At 47.5% G+C, this 20,141-nt stretch overlaps 2 protein-coding genes across 3 annotated transcripts in view; one reads left to right on the forward strand and one right to left on the reverse strand.

The window, feature by feature from the left end:
* Positions 1-179: 179 nt before the first annotated feature.
* LOC133139062 (epithelial membrane protein 3-like) lies at positions 180-8,252 on the reverse strand. Of its 2 annotated transcripts, XM_061258335.1 has the most exons (6): positions 8,010-8,252; positions 6,761-6,868; positions 5,953-6,066; positions 4,588-4,690; positions 1,449-1,589; positions 180-636 (listed from the first exon to the last, which is right to left on the reverse strand). In XM_061258335.1, the coding sequence occupies exons 3-6, from the start codon at positions 6,028-6,030 to the stop codon at positions 461-463; spliced, it is 498 nt and encodes a 165-aa protein (XP_061114319.1). In that variant the 5' UTR covers positions 6,031-6,066; positions 6,761-6,868; positions 8,010-8,252; the 3' UTR covers positions 180-460. The 2 variants fall into 2 exon arrangements, with proteins under 2 accessions (XP_061114319.1, XP_061114318.1); XM_061258334.1 differs by lacking the exon at positions 6,761-6,868.
* Positions 8,253-13,174: 4,922 nt separating this feature from the next.
* Positions 13,175-20,141, forward strand: part of ccdc30 (coiled-coil domain containing 30) — a 40,515-nt gene continuing 33,548 nt past the window's right edge. The window contains exons 1-4 of the mRNA XM_061259140.1: positions 13,175-13,183; positions 16,965-17,147; positions 18,347-18,467; positions 19,403-19,593. Of these exons, the coding sequence (XP_061115124.1) occupies positions 13,175-13,183; positions 16,965-17,147; positions 18,347-18,467; positions 19,403-19,593 (504 nt within the window). The remainder of the gene's footprint in view (positions 13,184-16,964; positions 17,148-18,346; positions 18,468-19,402; positions 19,594-20,141) is intronic.

The raw sequence follows: 20,141 nt of genomic DNA on the forward strand, positions 1-20,141 counted from the left end.
TACGGACAGCTTAGTGCCAATAAGCACTCAGGGACACAGTGAAAGCAACACTTTGATACGAAAAAAAAATAAAAATGATACGTCTAAAAACTGGAAAAAGCACTATAATGGGTCCAGGAAATTACACGTTGTGCTTTCATACTGAGCAAGTGCGCTGATATGTGGTCCAACAACCTAACCTCCCCCCCCCCCCCCATCCCCAAACAAACTTTAGATGCAGTACAGTATATACAATAAGCAATCCACTACACCAAAATAGCACAGAGGGTCGAACAAGTGAGTTCTCATTTCTGTACACAGTTCTTCTTGCCACCGGGCAAGTAAGCACGGTTCCACCCGAATCTCCACCCAGAACGCCCAACATAGATCAGCTACAGACGGGAACACAGAGAGACGGCACCGCTCTCCCGCGGCCAGGAGGACAGCGCAGGGGGGGCGCTCCGGTCCCTGGCTCGCCGCGTCACTCCCTCTTGCGCAGGTGCACGTACATCACGCCGCTGCACAGCAGCAGGGGCACGCACACCCAGGCCAGGATGAAGCAGTACCCGTAGTGTCCCCGGCTGGGGTCCGGAGACGTGCCCAGGATGTCCGCGTGGTGCAGGGTGTAGATGATGGTGGCGGTGAAGGCAGTGAGACCTGGGGAGAGGGGGGGGGGGGGGGATTCACGTTATTTATCCATTTTTATTTAGTTATAACCAGTTCTTCTGTCTTCTGGAGCTTTGAGACATACACTCACGGAGCACTTTATTAGGAACATTTTTTACTTTATTACACCTACAGAACAGAAACACCTTTAATTAATTAGTTAACGAGAGATTAATCAGAGGAGAATGGTCAGACTGGTCATAGCTGGCAGGAAGGTGACAGCAACACAAATAACCACACATTACAACAGTGGTATACAGAAGATCATCTCTAAACACACAACGTATCAACTCTAAGTGGATAGGCTACAGCAGTAGAAGACTAAGAAATAAGTCTAATAAATACCTAATAAAGTGCTCACTGAGTGTATGTCTCAAAGCTTCAGAGGATAGAAAGCTGAGCAGTAATCAATAACCCACTGGTGAACAGAGAACAGAAATGAATAGCTTAAAGCTTGGCATGTGAGATTTACCATGGCTAATTGATTTCAATCATCTGTCATACAATTACAGTTTATTATCTGGAGATCGCAACTCAACGTCTGAGAGCATTCAGAGTTCATTTTCATATGACTAAATTGGTTAACTTGGGATTTCAAGAAGATAAATAAGATCTTGCAATTAGCAATATAATTATTTTGATCACAAGATGCATCACCTTTGACATATTTCATAAGCATTATATTTATGGTATTTTATAAATGTAATGCTTACGTAAATAAAATCACCTGTCACAGAAAATAAATAAGACGGCTTTATATTTTTGGAAAGCGTCGTATGTTTTGTTCCAGCACTGTACTGCACCTGCGAAGATCTGGCAGAGGCCGGTGACGTAGAAGAGCCCTCCTTTAGACATGGTGAAGAGCTGGCCGAGGAACACCAGGAAGGAGATGGAGGAGAACACCACGGCCAGCACCATCAGAGCCTGGACCGCCTGCAGCCACTCTACACGAGGAGGAACGGAGGTGAGGAACGTCCGCACACCAACCACAGCTGCACATAGCCAAGGGCCTTCCACACACAAACTACAACTGCACATAGTCAAGGGCCTTCCACACACAAACTACAACTGCACATAGTCAAGGGCCTTCCACACACAAACTACAACTGCACATAGGGAGTCAGGGCCTTTTCACACACAAACTACAACTGCACATAGGGAGTCAGGGCCTTTTCACACACAAACCACAGCTGCACATAGCCAAGGGCCTTCCACACACAAACTACAACTGTACATAGTGAGTCAGGGCCTTTTCACACCTGAAAGAGGACTGGATACAGACTTCAAGCTTGATTTTATTCAGTGGATGATACACTCTCAGAAATAAAAGTGCCTAAAAAGGTACAAATGCTTGTCGCTGGGGTGGTAGCCTATAGGTACATAAAATTGTACCCCTCGCCAGGAATATTGTATGGAAAACATTACTCTACTTTCAGTGTACACTTGAGAAATTTGAAGAACAAAACTGTACTGTCACTTTATTTCTGAGACATTTCTCAGGTCACAGTGATCATATCCTCTCTCTCTCAGGGAGACATCGCGAGAAATAACTTTTCGTAGCGGGTCATTGTTTATGTCGCTCAAAGTTCTTTGTGCGCTTACATTGTTATTTTCCAGTAACTGAAGTCAATATTCTTTCACTCTGGACAACCAGACAGAAAGTCATGTGGAAAGATCCTCAGAGGCACGTATTACTGGGCAGGGCATTCCCCGTAGCCCTGGCCAAATTACCCGTCTGTCTAACCATCTGACCCTCTAATCATCCCGCACTTTAATTGGCTGTACACATCCCTCCCTTGTGCTCTGAGCAGCCGGAGACCGCCAGGATGCACGCGAGTGCCACACATCGGTGATGTCTGGGCCCCCGTTTCCCCGGCAAAGTGCTTCATGAAAGCGGAAGGATAAACACACAATACACACAACAATTGTAACCCCCCGCTGCATTTAAATACAGGAGCTAAATTCAGCAACACACCCAAAGTTCACCATTTTGCATCTGTGCGCCACGCGCGCGCTTGAATTTTGGGGCAGATAAATGTAAATGAAAAGATGGAAACACAATAGCGGCTTAACCACAGGGTTTCACTCATTATCACAGAGGGCTTCATTAGCATCACATAGCATGCCTTCGTGGTTGTGATTCACTTCTGGGAAGAGAGCCTACAAAATACATACATGAGAAAGAGGGGGAGAGGAGAGCCTACAAAATACATACATGAGAAAGAGGGGGAGAGGAGAGCCTACAAAATACATACATCAGAAAGAGGGGGAGAGGAGAGCCTACAAAATACATACATGAGAAAGAGGGGGAGAGGAGAGCCTACAAAATACATACATGAGAAAGAGGGGGAGAGGAGAGCCTACAAAATACATACATGAGAAAGAGGGGGAGAGGAGAGCCTACAAAATACATACATGAGAAAGAGGGGGAGAGGAGAGCCTACAAAATACATACATCAGAAAGAGGGGGAGAGGAGAGCCTACAAAATACATACATGAGAAAGAGGGGGAGAGGAGAGCCTACAAAATACATACATGAGAAAGGGGGGAGAGGAGAGCCTACAAAATACATACATGAGAAAGAGGGGGAGAGGAGAGCCTACAAAATACATACATGAGAAAGGGGGGGAGAGGAGAGCCTACAAAATACATACATGAGAAAGAGGGGGAGAGGAGAGCCTACAAAATACATACATGAGAAAGAGGGGTAGAGGAGAGCCTACAAAATACATACATGAGAAAGAGGGGGAGAGGAGAGCCTACAAAATACATACATGAGAAAGGGGGGGAGAGGAGAGCCTACAAAATACATACATGAGAAAGAGGGGGAGAGGAGAGCCTACAAAATACATACATCAGAAAGAGGGGGAGAGGAGAGCCTACAAAATACATACATGAGAAAGAGGGGGAGAGGAGAGCCTACAAAATACATACATGAGAAAGGGGGGGAGAGGAGAGCCTACAAAATACATACATGAGAAAGGGGGGGAGAGGAGAGCCTACAAAATACATACATGAGAAAGAGGGGGAGAGGAGAGCCTACAAAATACATACATGAGAAAGGGGGGAGAGGAGAGCCTACAAAATACATACATGAGAAAGAGGGGGAGAGGAGAGCCTACAAAATACATACATGAGAAAGAGGGGGAGAGGAGAGCCTACAAAATACATACATGAGAAAGAGGGGGAGAGGCAGCAACGACCGCAGTGGCTGCTCCCGTAGAAAAGCACCGGGCATTACACTACATTACATTATATTACACTACATTACATTACACTACACTACATTACATTATATTACACTACATTACATTACACTACATTACATTACACTACACTACATTACATTACACTACACTACACTACATTACACTACATTACATTACACTACACTACATTACACTACACTACATTACATTACACTACACTACACTACATTACACTACATTACACTACATTACATTACACTACACTACATTACACTACACTACATTACACTACATTACACTACACTACATTACATTACACTACACTACACTACACTACACTACATTACATTACATTACATTACATTGCATTACACTACATTATTGGCATTTGGCAGACGCTCTTATCCAGAGCGACGTACAGCTGATTAGATTACTGTGTGAGATATGTGTGTATATATGTGTATGTATAAGCTACTGACTGCCTAAAATTTCCCTCGGGATGAATAAAGTATCTATCTATCTATCTAGACAAAGCAGGAGACAATCCTCCCCTGGAGCAATGCAGGGTTAAGGGCCTTGCTCAAGGGCCCAATGGCTGTGCGGATCTTATTGCGGCTACACCAGGGATCGAACCGCCGACCTTATGCGCCCCAGTCATGTACCTTAGCCACTACGCTACTGGCCGCCCTGGTGGGGGTGAGCAGCCAACATGGTGGGGAGGACAGGTGCTTACCGGTCTCCTTGGTGGAGGCACACAGCCAGGTCTCCGTGGCGTTGTCGTACATGCAGTTGTACCAGAGGTCGGAATTCTTCGTGCTGTCCCAAACCCACCATGACTGAGGAAAGCAGCAGGACAGGAGCGATTAAAAGCATCCAATGAGAACACAGAGGCTTAATGATGCCAGAATGATGGGATATTCAATAAGGGGTTAGCCCGCTGGGCACAGAGGGTAGGGGCCGGTGGGGCAATTAGAAATGACCCTCCTGGAAGGACCAAATATTTCCTGTTACGTCTGTGCCCCTCTATTGTGTGTTCCTTTTTCACTCAGTCCTTGTTTTCCCTCTCTCTCTTCATCACGCGTCTCCACCCTTCCCTCCCTATTTGGACTTCCTTCCTGTCATTCATTCATTCCTCTCACTTGTTCCTCATTTTATGGTCCCCTGCTCCCACACCTGTTGGTCACTGTTGTTAATTTGTGAATGCATTTAGAAAATGCCTGTTTGGGCTTCCCGTTGCTAGTTCGTCATTCTGTTTTACCTGCATTTACGCTGTCCTGCGCTTGCCTTTGTTTCCCTGCCCAGTTTTGACTGAATGCTTTCTGTTCTGTCTGTTTTTGATTTCCTGTTTAACGACCTCTGCCTCTGCTCTTGCGGATTTAGTCTTGGGTTGTCGATTCAGTACTTCTTGTGCTTCGTTTGGACTGACTTCCCGGTTTTTGAACTTTGCCCGTTCTCTTGACGTTCCTTGAAGATTACGTTCTCTCTCCGCCCCTCGATCCGGCTGCGTTACTAAGCCTGTGGTCTTCACGCTACCCCTGACTCTGCGCTTGGTTCCCCCGTCCCACCCCTCTGACAATTTCCTTCAGTGTCTCAGTGCTCCATTTTACAGTTTCATCTGTTCAGGTCTTCTAAAATATTTGTTTTCCTAAATACATTATCCATTATCTGAACCCGCTTATCCTGAACAGGGTCGCAGGGGAGCTGGAGCCTATCCCAGGATACATTGGGCGAAAGGCAGGAATACACCCTGGACGGGTCGCCAGTCCATCGCAGGGCACACGCACCATTCACTCACACACTCACACCTACGGGCAATTTAGACTCTCCAATCAGCCTAACATGCATGACTTTGGACTGTGGGAGGAAACCGGAGTTCCCGGAGGAAACCCACGCAGACACGGGGAGAACAGGCAAACTCCACACAGAGAGGCCCCGGCCGACGGGGATTCGAACCCAGGACCTCCTTGCTGTGAGGCGGCAGTGCTACCCACTGCACCATCCGTGCCGCCTAAATACATTATATGTATTTAAAAAAATACTGCACTCTGGGGAAGGAGAGACATCAGGCAATGGGGGGGAGGGGGGGAGGTGTCCGTACCTTCTCCATTGTGGCGATGAAGAGCATGGCCAGAGTGATCAGGTGAAGCAGAGTGATGAACATCAACAGGAACGCCATCTTGTCCTCGTCTCACAAGGCCACGGCGATCGGGTCCTGCACATAAGAGAGGGCGCCTGAGAGCTCGCCCCGTGTATCCACAGATCAACGGGAACGGCCCAGAGGTTCTTCTCCAGGGGTGCACAGAGAGCGTCTCTGTCTCGATTCACAGAGGCAGAGCTTCGCGGCAGAGTAGTGCCAAACGGACAGGCTGGTAGCAGCAGGCTGCACTGCACACTGAAGCGAAAAGGTAGGGAACTGCTCTTGACTGATTTCTTTTCACTGGGAACAATTAGCCACTTCATGTCCTGGGGTTAGGTCTGGCTGTCACCGACAAATGGGCATCGCTACAAAAATTCTGAACATTTGACAGTTGACATAATTTATCATCTGGAGCTTTTTTTCAACAAAAAAAATATTTTCAGCTTGTTTCGGGTGAACAGGTGGCAACGTTTTTCACTCGATCATTCAATAACTAACATAACATTTCTATTCTCCACTTTTTGTCACTGCCAACAGTTCACAAATCAAAGATGTATTTATCAATAATGTACTGTACTAAGCCCATCAAATTATGGAAAAATAACAAGAGTGCAAATTTCAATGCAATCTGGTGTCTATCAGGACTCCTGAACTGCCTATAAACCAGAAGACACAGCAGGTAAATAATACAAATGGAAAAAGTATTCAAATAAAATAAATTTGGGAATGCTAAACAAGTAAAAAAATCACCATAATGTCTAGTATTTACATTGAAAAGATCGCCTGTGATTTGATTGGTGGGTCCGTGGCCTATCACAACATGTGTGCTGGACGCTGTGTGTGTGGAGAAGGAAGCCTGCTGGTGCCAGGGCCAGGGCTGGAAAGTTTGAGTAATGAAAGGAGGCGCAGAAAGAGGACAGTGCTTGCTCTCATGTGCGTCTGGCCACACTGGAACTCTTTGACAGTTCAAAGCGACTCCCGGAGCAGGTCTTAATTCAGAGTTCCCTAGCCTCCAGGCGACTGACATTAACTTACAGCAGTGTCGTGTGCCAAAAAAATAGCTCATCTTACTATCTTCACCACCATTAATTTCAGCCAGGTTTAGATAAGAGATGAGAGCTTGGATTCACGTGTTGAATTACAGAACTAGAATAAGCTCTTTGCAGTACTGAAATACAAATCTAATTACTGTTTAGAGGACGAGTCCGTAGGCAGTCATATTTCCAAACACATGGTTTCTATTTGAGAGTTTTTTTGCCTCGCAATCGGTGCCAGAAAAGAGTATGACCACACACACAATAATGTGACTGCATGAAACATGTTTTCAATGTCGTTGTTAATTTGCCACAAGGCAAGTTCTGCAATATATTGAGGCAACCATGCCAACTGATATGAACAAACAGTGGCTATTTATATCAGCGAATATGCATAGCTTTACATTTTTCTTGCAGCAGGCAGAATTACGGGCAGTGAAACCATCTCACTAACTTCCTAAAAACTGGCTTTCTTCTCTAAAATGATATCTAATAACCACCTCTGCCACTTAACTACGCCTTTATGGGCAATATAACGACACGACAAACCATAAGGACATTAATGCTAATGATTACATTTATCCTCATAATTGGTTCTGTTGAAAGAATATTGCTTCATAAGCATTAATGGGTGTAGCTTGAGGGCTTCAAATACAGAAAATATTGAAAACATGTTCTTTACATAACGGCAATGAAAAACAATTCCAGTCTGAACTAAGTAGCTGTTCATTATTCAATCCTCAAAGTTATAACCTGTCACTCTCGGTCTCTTTCTCTCTCCATCTCTCTCCATCTCCCTCCATCTCTCTCCACCTCTCTCTCTCTCCACCTCTCTCTCTCCCTCCCATTGAGGCTGAATTAACATTAAGGATTAAACTAAACTAAACTAAAAACAAACAAAGGTCCATTTAGGCAGTATGAAAAGTTACAAAAGACAGAACATTGCTGCACATGTTGTTTGAGGATTCTAGCATTCCAGCTTACCTTAAGATGTTCTCTTAAAACTCCAGGAGCACCAAAACAATCGCACGTTTCACTCTTCCTGAAACGGTTTTCTGATTTTTCCCTCTCGTGGCCCTCACCCTTTCCTTCGGCCTCTCCCACTAGTTTTCCCTCACTCCTTCTTTTTCAGAGTGGAAAAAAATAGAGGGAGAGGAATGCAGATTTTTTTTCCCTACGCTCAACGCTCATTTCCTTTTGGTAGAACTCCCTCTCAGCCTCCTCCGCTTTCTAAACTTAGGTCTACTACCTCAAAATGACACAGGCAGACCCACCCAACGAGAACAAAAAAACAAAAAAACCACATGAAAACAAATACAAATGCTACCCTGACAGCGATCACGTCTGCTCGCGGAAACGTGCGCTTGGCACAGGACCGCGTGCCAGCTGTACGGAGCAGAATAGTTGTGATTTATAATTAATTTTAATTATAATTAACGAAGCAAAAATGAAACGGGTGAAAGAAGAAAGATAAAAAGCAAAATACAGTATGTTCCCAAAATACAACATGTAAGTGTGACTGAGCCAGTGTATTTGTTCAAAATATATTTGTAACGTGTCAGGTGGGAACCATTCTACAACAGGAATGATTCTACAGTCTCTTTCACCGCAACATGCGTTTTGTGGGCATTCCTCTGGCCGAATAAAGGCCATATAAATGTGTTGGAGATTAATTCTGAACCCTTCCAGTTAACTGAATCTTACAGCTGTGGGGTGAACATGGTAGGAACCACTGGCTCAGAGAGGCAGGGGGAATCTGCGCACCCTAAATAGTTAATGAAGATAAATGTTGCGGCTAACATGTTTATTTTAACTTGGGGTGTGTAAGTAACATATTCAAATGCATGGCCCCTGTGCCAAACAAGATGCATGCCCAGTGATTTTTTATCTCAAATGCGTAGATGGAGAGCATTGTAAGATAGTGAACGGCAAGATAATATCTGTCAGACTGTTACCGCCTGCTGTTGAAAATGTAAAATTCATCAAATTGCTGCTCATTAGAGACCACATTATTTCTCATTAGCCCTCAGAAACAGGCCACCCACAATCTCTCTACAAAATGAATGAGATCCGGGAATTTGTGATTATACTTTTCCATAGCTGCAGTTTACACATACAAGAAAGCCTCTCGGAAAACAAAACTGTGTTCAGAATATACTGTATTTGAGTGCCTAAATGAGTGAACAAACAATGACAACATCATCACAAATAAATAATAATAATAATAATAATAATAATAATAATAATAATGCCATTTAGTAGAAGCTCTTATCCAGAGAAACTTACGCATTCTTTACATGAGATCCATACATACACTGGATGCCATTCAGATCAAGCACCTTGGTCAGCAGAACAACACTGGTGTCCTGCTTGGAAATTAAGTCCCTAAACCTCAGAGTACAAGTCCAGATCCATAGCCATTATGTTACACTGCCACCCAAAACCTCAGAAAACCATTCAAGATGCCATCTTTGTGCAAGCCTGGGGCAACAGTGTAGTGCTGTAAGTGATTTGAAACTGGGCTTCCCAACTCCCAACTGGGCCATTGCTGTTTCATCCCATAGCAAGGTAGCCAACCAGAATTGTTTCAATAAAATAGAAATAATTATACTGTAAATGGGGCGGCACAGATGGTGCAGTGGGTAGCACTGCCACCTCACAGCAAGGAGGTCCTGGGTTTGAATCCCCGTCGGCCGGGGCCCCTCTGTGTGGAGTTAAATGGCCCATGGGTATGAGTGTGTGAATGGTGTGTGTTCCCTGCGATGGACTGGCGACCTGTAGCATAGTGGTTAAGGTAAATAACTGGGACACGCAAGGTCAGTTCTAATCCCGGTGTAGCCACAATAAGATCCGCACAGCCGTTGGGCCCTTGAGCAAGGCCCTTAACCCTGCATTGCTCCAGGGGAGGATTGTCTCCTGCTTAGTCTAATCAACTGTAAGTCGCTTTGGCATCTGCCAAATGCAATGGATGGGATGTAATGTAATGTCATGGATAGGCTCCAGCCCCCCTGCGGCCCTGTTCAGGATAAGCGGGTTAAGATGATGGATGGATGGTTTGTATGAACAAATGCGACTGTTTAGCGAAATGCCAAAATGAGTGAAACAGCAAAGCGGCAGACAACGGAGCATGCACTCGCGTGAATGCAGATTGTATTGTTTGTATTGGTAACTGGAGAAAGTCTTATTGGATTTTAAACAGCCTCCGAGGTCTCACACAGGCTTTCAAAACACCAGCAACTGTAAATCAGAAATCATGGAGTAGGTTTGGGGAAGGGGTGGTATTTTCATGGGGACGATCTCTGTAAACTGGAAATTTGTCGCCCTCTGCTGGAAAATTTCTAAAGTGGATGTTGCATGAACGTCTACATTTTACATTTTAGTCATTTGGCAGACGCTTTTAATCCAAAGCGATTTACAAGTGTATAGGTTCCTCCACAAGCTAAAGCGTCACATCCATAACTAGTAAAATACACATGAAGTGCTGTTCTAAACAAAAAATACAGTCATTGTAAGTGCAATATTATATATATATATATATATATTTTTTTTTTTGGGTTAGACAAGAGGGATATCGGAAAGGGGGGGGGGGGGATCAGGAGGGAGGACTAAGGTACAGTTTGAAAACATGCCGCAGTCGTGAATCACTGGGACCTTGGATGCCAGGTATGTGCCTTTCATAGCCTTAAAGCTTTAGCTGTAGTTCTGCCATCTTATTGTTGTATTCTAGCTGCCAGCTGTAGTATGCTAGTTTGAAAGTTGATTGTACTCTTCAAGGGTTCTGAATTTCTGTATGTTTACACTAGGACTCGGAACAGTACTGTCCTCTTAGGTCCACTTTTGCACTTGTTCTTGTGTTTGATTTACACTTTGTTGTACGTCGCTCTGGATAAGAGCATCTGCTAAATGCCACGTAATGTAATGTAAAATCTCCCTCAGGGGCACATTTCCATGCTAGCGAGAGCACAATGATAGGTTTGCACTCCAACTACATAAGAGAACAACACAAGATCAGATCTGATACAAATAGGTATTTAAATTATTTAAATTTCATCAGTAATATAAACACTTGCATTTCAAATGAAAATATCTCAATATATAATCTAATGTCGTCCATTCCAATGTAACGTACTGGACCCCAGGACAGGTTTGAATAAGAAAAACATTATGCCAGCAGCCATACCACCATCTATCCTCCTCCTGCTAAAAGGCTGAAGCTCAGCAAGTTGGAACTTGGTTCGTAGGCTTTGGATGAATGTGCTGGAAGTGGTGTTGGTGGGCCAGTAGGGGGCGATCTTCCCTCTGATGATGGGGTGATGGGGACACTGCGCTATCGGAGTTGCTATCTTTCGGTTGGGATGTTAAACTGAGGTCCTGACTCACTGTGTTCATTAAAGATCCCGTGAAACTCATCGCAAATTGTACAAGAATCCCCAGTGTCCTGATTAAATTCCCAACCTGGCTTTCACTACCTGCCACCTAGTCAGCATCCAACTGTTTAATTGGCTAAAAAAATCTTCCTGCCATGTGTGCTATGTATCACCCAGGTGGGTGCCACATTATAATAATAATAATAATATTAATAATAATAATAATAATAATAACTCATGATAATACAGCTTGTAAGACTAATTTATGATTTTTGGTGTTGACTTAATTGTCACAAGAAGGCTAACTCGGTAACCTACAATATACAGTTCACTATATTTATGACGCCACATTCTCCATGTTGGTAATGGCGGGTAATTAATTAGTTACATTCTTTCTTTTTTCTTTCGTACAACGCCAGGAAATGGTACTTCCCATTTCGCCATCAGTTTCCCCTTCGTTAAGAAAGGGGAATGGTTTATTCCGTTGCCAAGGTTGCCTACTTGCGCCTCAGCAAGCAAGTTGAGCTCAAGCGCCTGTCGGAGCAGGCTGTTGCGTATATTTGCGGGTAATATAATAATAACAGGCGCCGATGCGTAAAAGCGGGTAACGTTAACTTGCTAATGCTACCTACCGTACACACAGAACCAAATTAGCTAGCATCTCCTTCGTTGTTTGTTTAGTGCATTATACAAGAATTGGAGACGGGCTGAAGAATTACTGACTTTTTGCTTAGACATGAACGACATTGCCTGCACACTAAAGCCAGCACTAGCTTAGAGCAAGCTAGCCACCAGCATGATACTTAACGTCAGGTAGCTAATGTTAATTCACAGGATGCATCGATCTAGCTGGTTAAAATGATTATATTGGCTATAGTGAGCTGAATCGGTATCTTCAGTTGTGACTTATAGCAGCTAATAGCTGACTAAAATAAGGACTAAGTTGGGTATCTTGCCCACCCATAAAGTTGGAACCAAAACGGGCCATCTTGATACTATTAGCTACATTCATGCTCTTTCGGGTTTAGGTAGCTAGTCTAGCCAGTTATGATCTAACCAAGATGATCATGTGCCACTGTACTCCTACTGTATGGGAAAATAGCCCGTTCGCACATGGGAATGGATCAATGAAAGCTATTCAGAGTGTTAATAGTTAAGTTAGCTATGTTAGGTTACACATGGCTTGCTTGTTAGCTCGCTACTTGGGAAAACGTAGCCCAAGTCATGCCCATACAGTAATAAAGTTAGTTGAATCTACACCAAATGCATTGCAAGATGTAGACTTATTCCAGCTAAAGTAGCTAGATATAACGTTACTTTACTGGCTAACTAAGCAGCTAGCTTTGGCATAATTTAGACCATAGCACAATTCTCGAACGACGTTGCAGGTCACTGGTTCGCTGGCTTGACGGTAGACTAGTAGCAGTAAGCTTTGCTATCCATGGGATAAATTATTACGTAGCCACAGTAGCTAACATTGGCTATACCTGAAGTAGTTGATTGACAAAAAATACTGTTAGGCCAGGCAGCTAGTTATTCCTCCTTTAGCTCCGTTCATAAATCTGTTTCACTAGCGGATAACGGGTTTGGTTCTGCGTCGGACATTTTGAGGGGAGCAGAATTTATCCTAAAAGGGTTTGCCCATCCACGTTTACGTCCATCCCACTCCTTTACAACACTGCGAACAAAGTAACATTGGCATTACCCAGATAAATAGGACGTTACGGCCAATACTTTGTTTATGATGATATGGCGGAATGGAAAGTTTTCCTTTTTTGGACAATGGTTCGGGTAAGACTGGTCCGATCACAGACGTGTCTGCCTCCAGAAAAGCAAGAAGTTTCATAATTACAAAATGTTCTCTGACAGTAACTCATCAACAAATCGCAACGTTGCTTATGCATTCTAGGAGACGCATATTTTCTGTCAATATTTAACCTGGACGTAATGAAACAAAATGACTTCAAGCTTTTCCTTACTTCATTTCTGGGTAACACCCGAAAACAAGTTTTACCGCTCAACATGACTTCTATCACACAACAAAACCTTTGAAACGACTGATTTAAATGCAATTCGGAGGCTTCTCCAGACATCACGAAACCAGAAGAGGGACATGCATCACCAAGAGGTAATAACATATTTTGAAGTAAAGTTAGCTACTGCACAATGTACGTTCACTCTGTAACTTGGAACAGTGTGCGATCTACATTTGAAAGTTACTTATCCCTTTGTATCGTTGCCGATGCTGGTGTCCATCACTACATGGGATACATATTTGAATAGCTTGCACTGTTGCACACATCCTTTATCGCCTTTCATACACACTTCGATAAGCCGCGTAAAAGCTGTCGGGCTAGAACAGTCAGCAGTAAAGTCAGAGATCGGCTTATAGCTTAACGGGTTCCAATGCAGGAGAGTGTCAGAGCGACACAAACTGTTCTGTTGTAGATATCTTTGAGCTAGTTATTCCCTTGATTTCAAACTGGTACCTGGACAAGTAGCTAGTTAGCTGACAAGGTGAACCGGAGTGACTGGTCATTTAATCGCGGTTTTGTAATGTGAAAGCGAATAACCTTAGGAAAATGCTCAAGCAAATCTTGTAAACATTTCTTTTTTTTACAGTTCAAGCATGCTCGGTATGTCAGCTGCTGTAAATGATTGGCGCAGTCGGAATGGGCAGTATCACGCAGCAGTTGGGAGAACAAAAACAGCTGCCCAGGGCAGTCTGGTGCACTCGGAGAGTACTTTCTGCTCAAGCGCAGTGCTTGGACAATGTTGTTGTAGATCGAACACGTTTTAATATGCTACTCCTTTGTGTGCAAGTACCACACATGCAGAAGAGCACTTTCAAGGCCCTACTTTTTTTTCAACGTACTCATTTTACTAACACCCATTACTTTGGAAGAAGACGTTACAACTTTGGACATCAAGTGAATTTTATTCAAAGCAATAAACTGTATAACCGTTTAATGATCATTTATAATGGATGTTCTGTGTGTCCCTAATGTGGCCGGTTATGTTCACAATATAGGCTGCACTGTGATATATTCTGCCAAGTGATTAGGCCCTATGTTCAAATTAAATTGGTGAAAACTTTGTAGAACGCAAAGCATCCATGCAACTTTACTTTGCTCTGTACTTCCAAGTGTGCAAGTTCTGGCACACATCTCTCTAGAAAGTTTAGCAGCTTTCCTTCATATGACGTGCGTCATGACACATTTTACCTCCGCGTGTTCCAACGGTGCTGCGCAAGTAATTGTCGCGTGTCAGGGAGCTTTGTGCTCCCGAGACTGTTTTGTGTAGACTTGCCTGTCGAGTGTAACGAGGCGTCCGTGAGACTTCTCCCGTTACACATGTGTCAGTGCCGAGGATCGCATTTCGCATGGCAGGTGGGACTGACTGACTGACAAGCGTAGCTTTGTTTAACTTCTCAAATTAAATCGGAATGCACTGCACCCATGCACACTGTGATATTGCTTGGGGCGGGGGTGAGGATTATGGCCATTTAAATTCCTGTTTCGTTTACATTTACAAATACGAACGGACTAGCTCTGTGCGGGATGACGTCAGCTTTGTTGTGAGATATTTGGACAAGTCCACGCTGGCCCTGCACACAGTCTTATTGGGAGCTTAATGCGAGTTCTCATGGAAACTCGCTAACATCTCATTTGGAGGCTTTGTTTGTACAACGTGAAGTGAACAGAAGCACACAGACCAGTTCCATTGCTTAACCCTGCAGCCATCCTGCAGGTATGAGATGCTGAAGGCTTCCTCCGTAAGTCTCTGATGATTGCAATCACTTGCCTTTTACTCTTTGGGCAGACCACCGTCTGTCGCGTGCCGAGGCTTCGCTGTCGATGTGAACCGAGTCTTGATCGTAAGCACAGTTTACAGTGTGTCATCAGAAACGGAAGTCTAGTTGTACACTTGTTTTTTTTTAATTTTTTATAAAAAATAGTTGTTTGCTGTAGATTGTGTGCTGGCCTACAGTAATTGTGGATTGCATGCGTTTTAGCTTTTCTGTTTAGATTTCGGTTTAGGATGGGGGTATTAATTCTACACAAGACCAGTAGTATGTTTCTGTTTAGGACGGGGTATTGAGTCTACACCAGCCCAGTAACATGTTTCTGTTTGTGAAGGGGGTATTGAGTCTACACAAGACCAGTAGCATGTTTCGGTTTAGGACGGGGGATATTAATTCTACACAAGATCATTAGCATGTTTCTGTTCAGGATGGGATATTCCATATACACAAGAACGGTAATTCTACGTGAGAATAAGTGTGTTTTGGTGCTGGACAGGGTGCCCTGCACGCAACGCGACAGTCCTGCCCCAGGTGTGAAACGTGCGGGTCTTGTGTGCTGGTCTTGTGCGGGTCAGTGTGTGCGGGTCAGTGTGTGCGGGTCGTGTGTGCGGGTCTTGTGCTGGGTCGTGTGGGGCTTGTGTGTGCGGTTGCATGTGCGGGTCTTGTGTGCGGGTCACGTGTGCGGGTCTTGTGTGCTGATCTTGTGCTGGGTCGTGTGGGGCTTGTGTGTGCAGGTCACGTGTGCGGGTCTTGTGTGCTGGTCTTGTGCTGGGTCGTGTGGGGCTTGTGTGTGCGGGTCGTGTGTGCGGTTGCATGTGCGGGTCTTGTGTGCGGGTCACGTGTGCGGGTCTTGTGCTGGTCGTGCGTGCGGCTCGTGTGCGGGTCAGTGTGTGCGGGTCGTGTGCGGCTCGTGTGCGGGTCAGTGTGTGCGGGTCGTGTGAGGGTCAGTGTGTGCGGGTCAGTGTGTGTGGGTCAGTGTGTGGGTCAGTGTGTGCGGGTCAGTGTGTGCGGGTCAGTGTGTGGGTCAGTGTGTGGGTCAGTGCGGGTCGTGTGTGCGGGTCAGTGTGTGCGGGTCAGTGTGTGCGGGTCAGTGTGTGCGGGTCGTGTGTGGGTCAGTGTGTGTGGGTCAGTGTGTGCGGGTCAGTGTGTGCGGGTCAGTGCGGGTCGTGTGCGGGTCAGTGTGTGCGGGTCAGTGTGTGCGGGTTGTGTGCGGGTCAGTGTGTGCGGGTCAGTGTGTGCGGGTCAGTGTGTGCGGGTCAGTGTGTGCGGGTCGTGTGTGGGTCAGTGTGTGCGGGTCAGTGTGTGTGGGTCAGTGTGTGCGGGTCAGTGTGTGCGGGTCAGTGTGTGGGTCAGTGTGTGCGGGTCAGTGTGTGGGTCAGTGTGTGCGGGTCAGTGTGTGCGGGTCAGTGTGTGCGGGTCAGTGTGTGCGGGTCAGTGCGGGTCAGTGTGTGCGGGTCGTGTGTGCGGGTCGTGTGTGTGGGTCAGTGCGTGCGGGTCAGTGTGTGCGGGTCGTGTGCGGGTCAGTGTGTGCGGGTCGTGTGTGGGTCAGTGTGTGTGGGTCAGTGTGTGCGGGTCAGTGTGTGTGGGTCAGTGTGTGCGGGTCAGTGTGTGGGTCAGTGTGTGCGGGTCAGTGTGTGCGGGTTGTGCGTGCGGGTCAGTGTGTGCGGGTTGTGTGCGGGTCGTGTGCGGGTCGTGTGCGGGTCAGTGTGTGTGGGTCAGTGTGTGCGGGTCAGGTGCTCAGCGGGCTGTGGTGTGCCGCGCGTGCAGGAGGGGGCGGAGCTGGAGGAGATGGCGGAGCGTCTGCGGGAGGAGGGGCTCCCCCCCGGGGCCTCGGCGGGCGAGCAGCAGAGACGCCTCTGGGTCCTGCTGCAGCGCAGTGAGGGCGGCCTGGCCTCCGCCACACAGGACCTGCACACCCTGCGCTCCCAGCAGGCCACCGAGATGAAGGAGGTGAGGGGGCGGAGCGGAGGGTGGAGGTGAGGGGTGAGGGGGTGGAGGAGAGGTGAGGGGGTGGAGGTGAGGGTGTGGATGGAGGGGAGGATGGAGAGGTGAGGGGGTGGAGGTGAGGGTGTAGATGGAGGTGAGGGGAGGATGGAGAGGTGAGGGGAGGGTGTGGATGGAGGGTGGTGGAGGTGAAGGTGTGGATGGAGGGTGGTGGAGGTGAGGGTGTGGATGGAGGGTGGTGGAGGTGAAGGTGTGGATGGAGGGTGGAGGTGAGGGTGTGGATGAAGGGTGGAGGTGAGGGTGTGGATGGTGAGGGGTGTAGGTGGATGGAGGGATGGAGGTGGAGGTGTGGGTGAGGATGGGGGGTGGAGGTGAGGGTGTGGATGGAGGGGTGGAGGTGGAGGTGAGGGTGAGGGTGAGGATTGGGGGTGGAGGTGAGGGTGTGGATGGTGAGGGGTGTAGGTGGATGGAGGGGTGGAGGTGTAGGTGGAGGTGAGGATGGGGGGGGGGTTGAGGTGTGGGTGCGACAGCGGACCGGGCTCATCTGCTTCATAAATAAATTTAAATTAAATTAAATTTTTACTTGTATAGCGCTTTACACAGAAGACCGTCTCAGTCAAGTCGCATGACAGAGTTACAGATGGTAAATGGTTGGCATTTATATAGCGCCTTTATCCAAAGCGCTGTACAATTGATGCTTCTCATTCACCCATTCATACACACACTCACACACCGACGGCGATTGGCTGCCATGCAAGGCACCAACCAGCTCGTCAGGAGCATTTGGGGGTGAGGTGTCTTGCTCAGGGACACTTCGACACACCCAGGGTGGGATTCGAACCGGCAACCCTCCGACTGCCAGACGACTGCTCTTACCGCCTGAGCCATTGTCGCCCCAAAAATACTTTCTGAAGCCATGGTAACTCACGAAGTGCGACGCATAGACCCCACCCTCCTCACCTCCCAACGCAGGAGCGGCACCCTTCCAGACCCAACACACCCCTCCCCTCCCCAGGACCGTACTGTGTTTACTTATTAATGTTTTTAAAACAGCTGTTGGTCGCTGCGTGCCGCAGGTCTCGGGTTACAGCAGACCGGTTGTGTTGTGATGGCCGCCGTCGCCGCGTGTGTGGAACACGCGAGCAGGGCCCGACGGGCATTTAACGGTGACGCTCACACCTGTCCGTTACCCCCCCCCCTCGCAGGTGGAGAACTACGTGGAGCACATCCGCACCCTGCTGGAGGAGCGCGAGTCGCTGACGGGGGAGTACGAGCGCGAGAACGAGCAGCTCCGGGCCGAGCTGCAGCACATCAGGCTCCAGCAAGGTGGGGCGAGAGAGGGGCAGAGGGGCAGAGCCAGCAAGGTGGGGTGAGAGAGGGGCAGAGCCAGCAAGGTGGGGTGAGAGAGGGGCAGAGGGGCAGAGCCAGCAAGGTGGGGCGAGAGAGGGGCAGAGGGGCAGAGCCAGCAAGGTGGGGTGAGAGAGGGGCAGAGCCAGCAAGGTGGGGTGAGAGAGGGGCAGAGGGGCAGAGCCAGCAAGGTGGGGTGAGAGAGGGGCAGAGCCAGCAAGGTGGGGTGAGAGAGGGGCAGAGGGGCAGAGCCAGCAAGGTGGGGCGAGAGAGGGGCAGAGGGGCAGAGCCAGCAAGGTGGGGTGAGAGAGGGGCAGAGGGGCAGAGCCAGCTCCTCTCTGCTCAGTGTCCCCCAGGCCAGCCCCATTCCATGCGGTTGTTTTCCCGCCTCATTTCCTGCTCTTGCTGTAAGACGGTGCTCACTAGCACCACTGCGGTTGGCTCCAGTATATGTGTTTCAGCCGCCACCTTTCAATGGTGACGATACGGTAAAAATATGAAGTCAGTCATTTTACGCCACAAGAAAATGTAGTTGCAATCTGTGTTTTTTTTGTTTTTTTCCTTCCTCCTAATGTCTCCTCGTGCCGATTTTCATTGTGTCACTCAAAGTGTTATTCGGACAATCGAGTAATACTTTGTGGACGAATTGCAGACAGTCGCCACGGCCGAATCACTGTACCTCACATGCTCAGTGCAGGAGCTGCATCAGCGTCCCTAATGCACAGTCTCTGGCTCCAAACTGAACAACATGGCGGCAATGTAAACTTGACTTCAGCGGTCTCAAAAACGCTTTTCACAAACCCGCGGTTAGTCAGTTGGAGGAGGTAACAGGCACTCGGTCCATACTTGCTCTACGGTCCATGGCGCTGTCCTGTGCAGGGAGGGGGTTAGACGCCGCTGTCTCTCGCACACAGACGCCCAGCTGAAGGAAGTGGTGGAGATGTTGGACCAGGAGGGCCTGGGGGACATCAGCCAGAGCAGCCCCAGCGAGCAGGTGGCCTACCTGCTGGTGGAGAGGTCCACACTGCTGGAGAGGCTGGAGGCGGCGGAGAGGAAGGTGGACACCCAGAGCCTGACGGGCAGCCTGAGAGAGGTACACCTCCAGGTACAGAGCACTCACCCCAAACAGAGAGAGGTACACCTCACTCATCCCCAAACAGAGAGAGGTACAGAGCACTCATCCCCAAACAGAGAGGTACAGAGCACTCATCCCCAAACAGAGAGGTACAGAGCACTCATCCCCAAACAGAGAGAGGTACGCAGCACTCATCCCCAAACAGAGAGGTACGCAGCACTCATCCCCAAACAGAGAGGTACAGAGCACTCATCCCCAAACCGGGAGAGGGACACCTCAGTCATCCCCAAACAGAGAGAGGGACACCTCACTCATCCCCAAACAGAGAGGTACAGAGCACTCATCCCCAAACCGGGAGAGGGACACCTCACATCCCCAAACAGAGAGAGGTACAGAGCACTCATCCCCAAACAGAGAGGTACAGAGCACTCATCCCCAAACCGGGAGAGGGACACCTCACATCCCCAAACAGAGAGAGGTACAGAGCACTCATCCCCAAACAGAGAGAGGTACAGAGCACTCATCCCCAAACAGAGAGGTACAGAGCACTCATCCCCCAACAGAGAGGTACAGAGCAC

The sequence above is a fragment of the Conger conger genome, chromosome 10 (assembly GCF_963514075.1).
Source record: "Conger conger chromosome 10, fConCon1.1, whole genome shotgun sequence".
NCBI classification, from domain to species: Eukaryota; Metazoa; Chordata; class Actinopteri; order Anguilliformes; family Congridae; genus Conger; species Conger conger.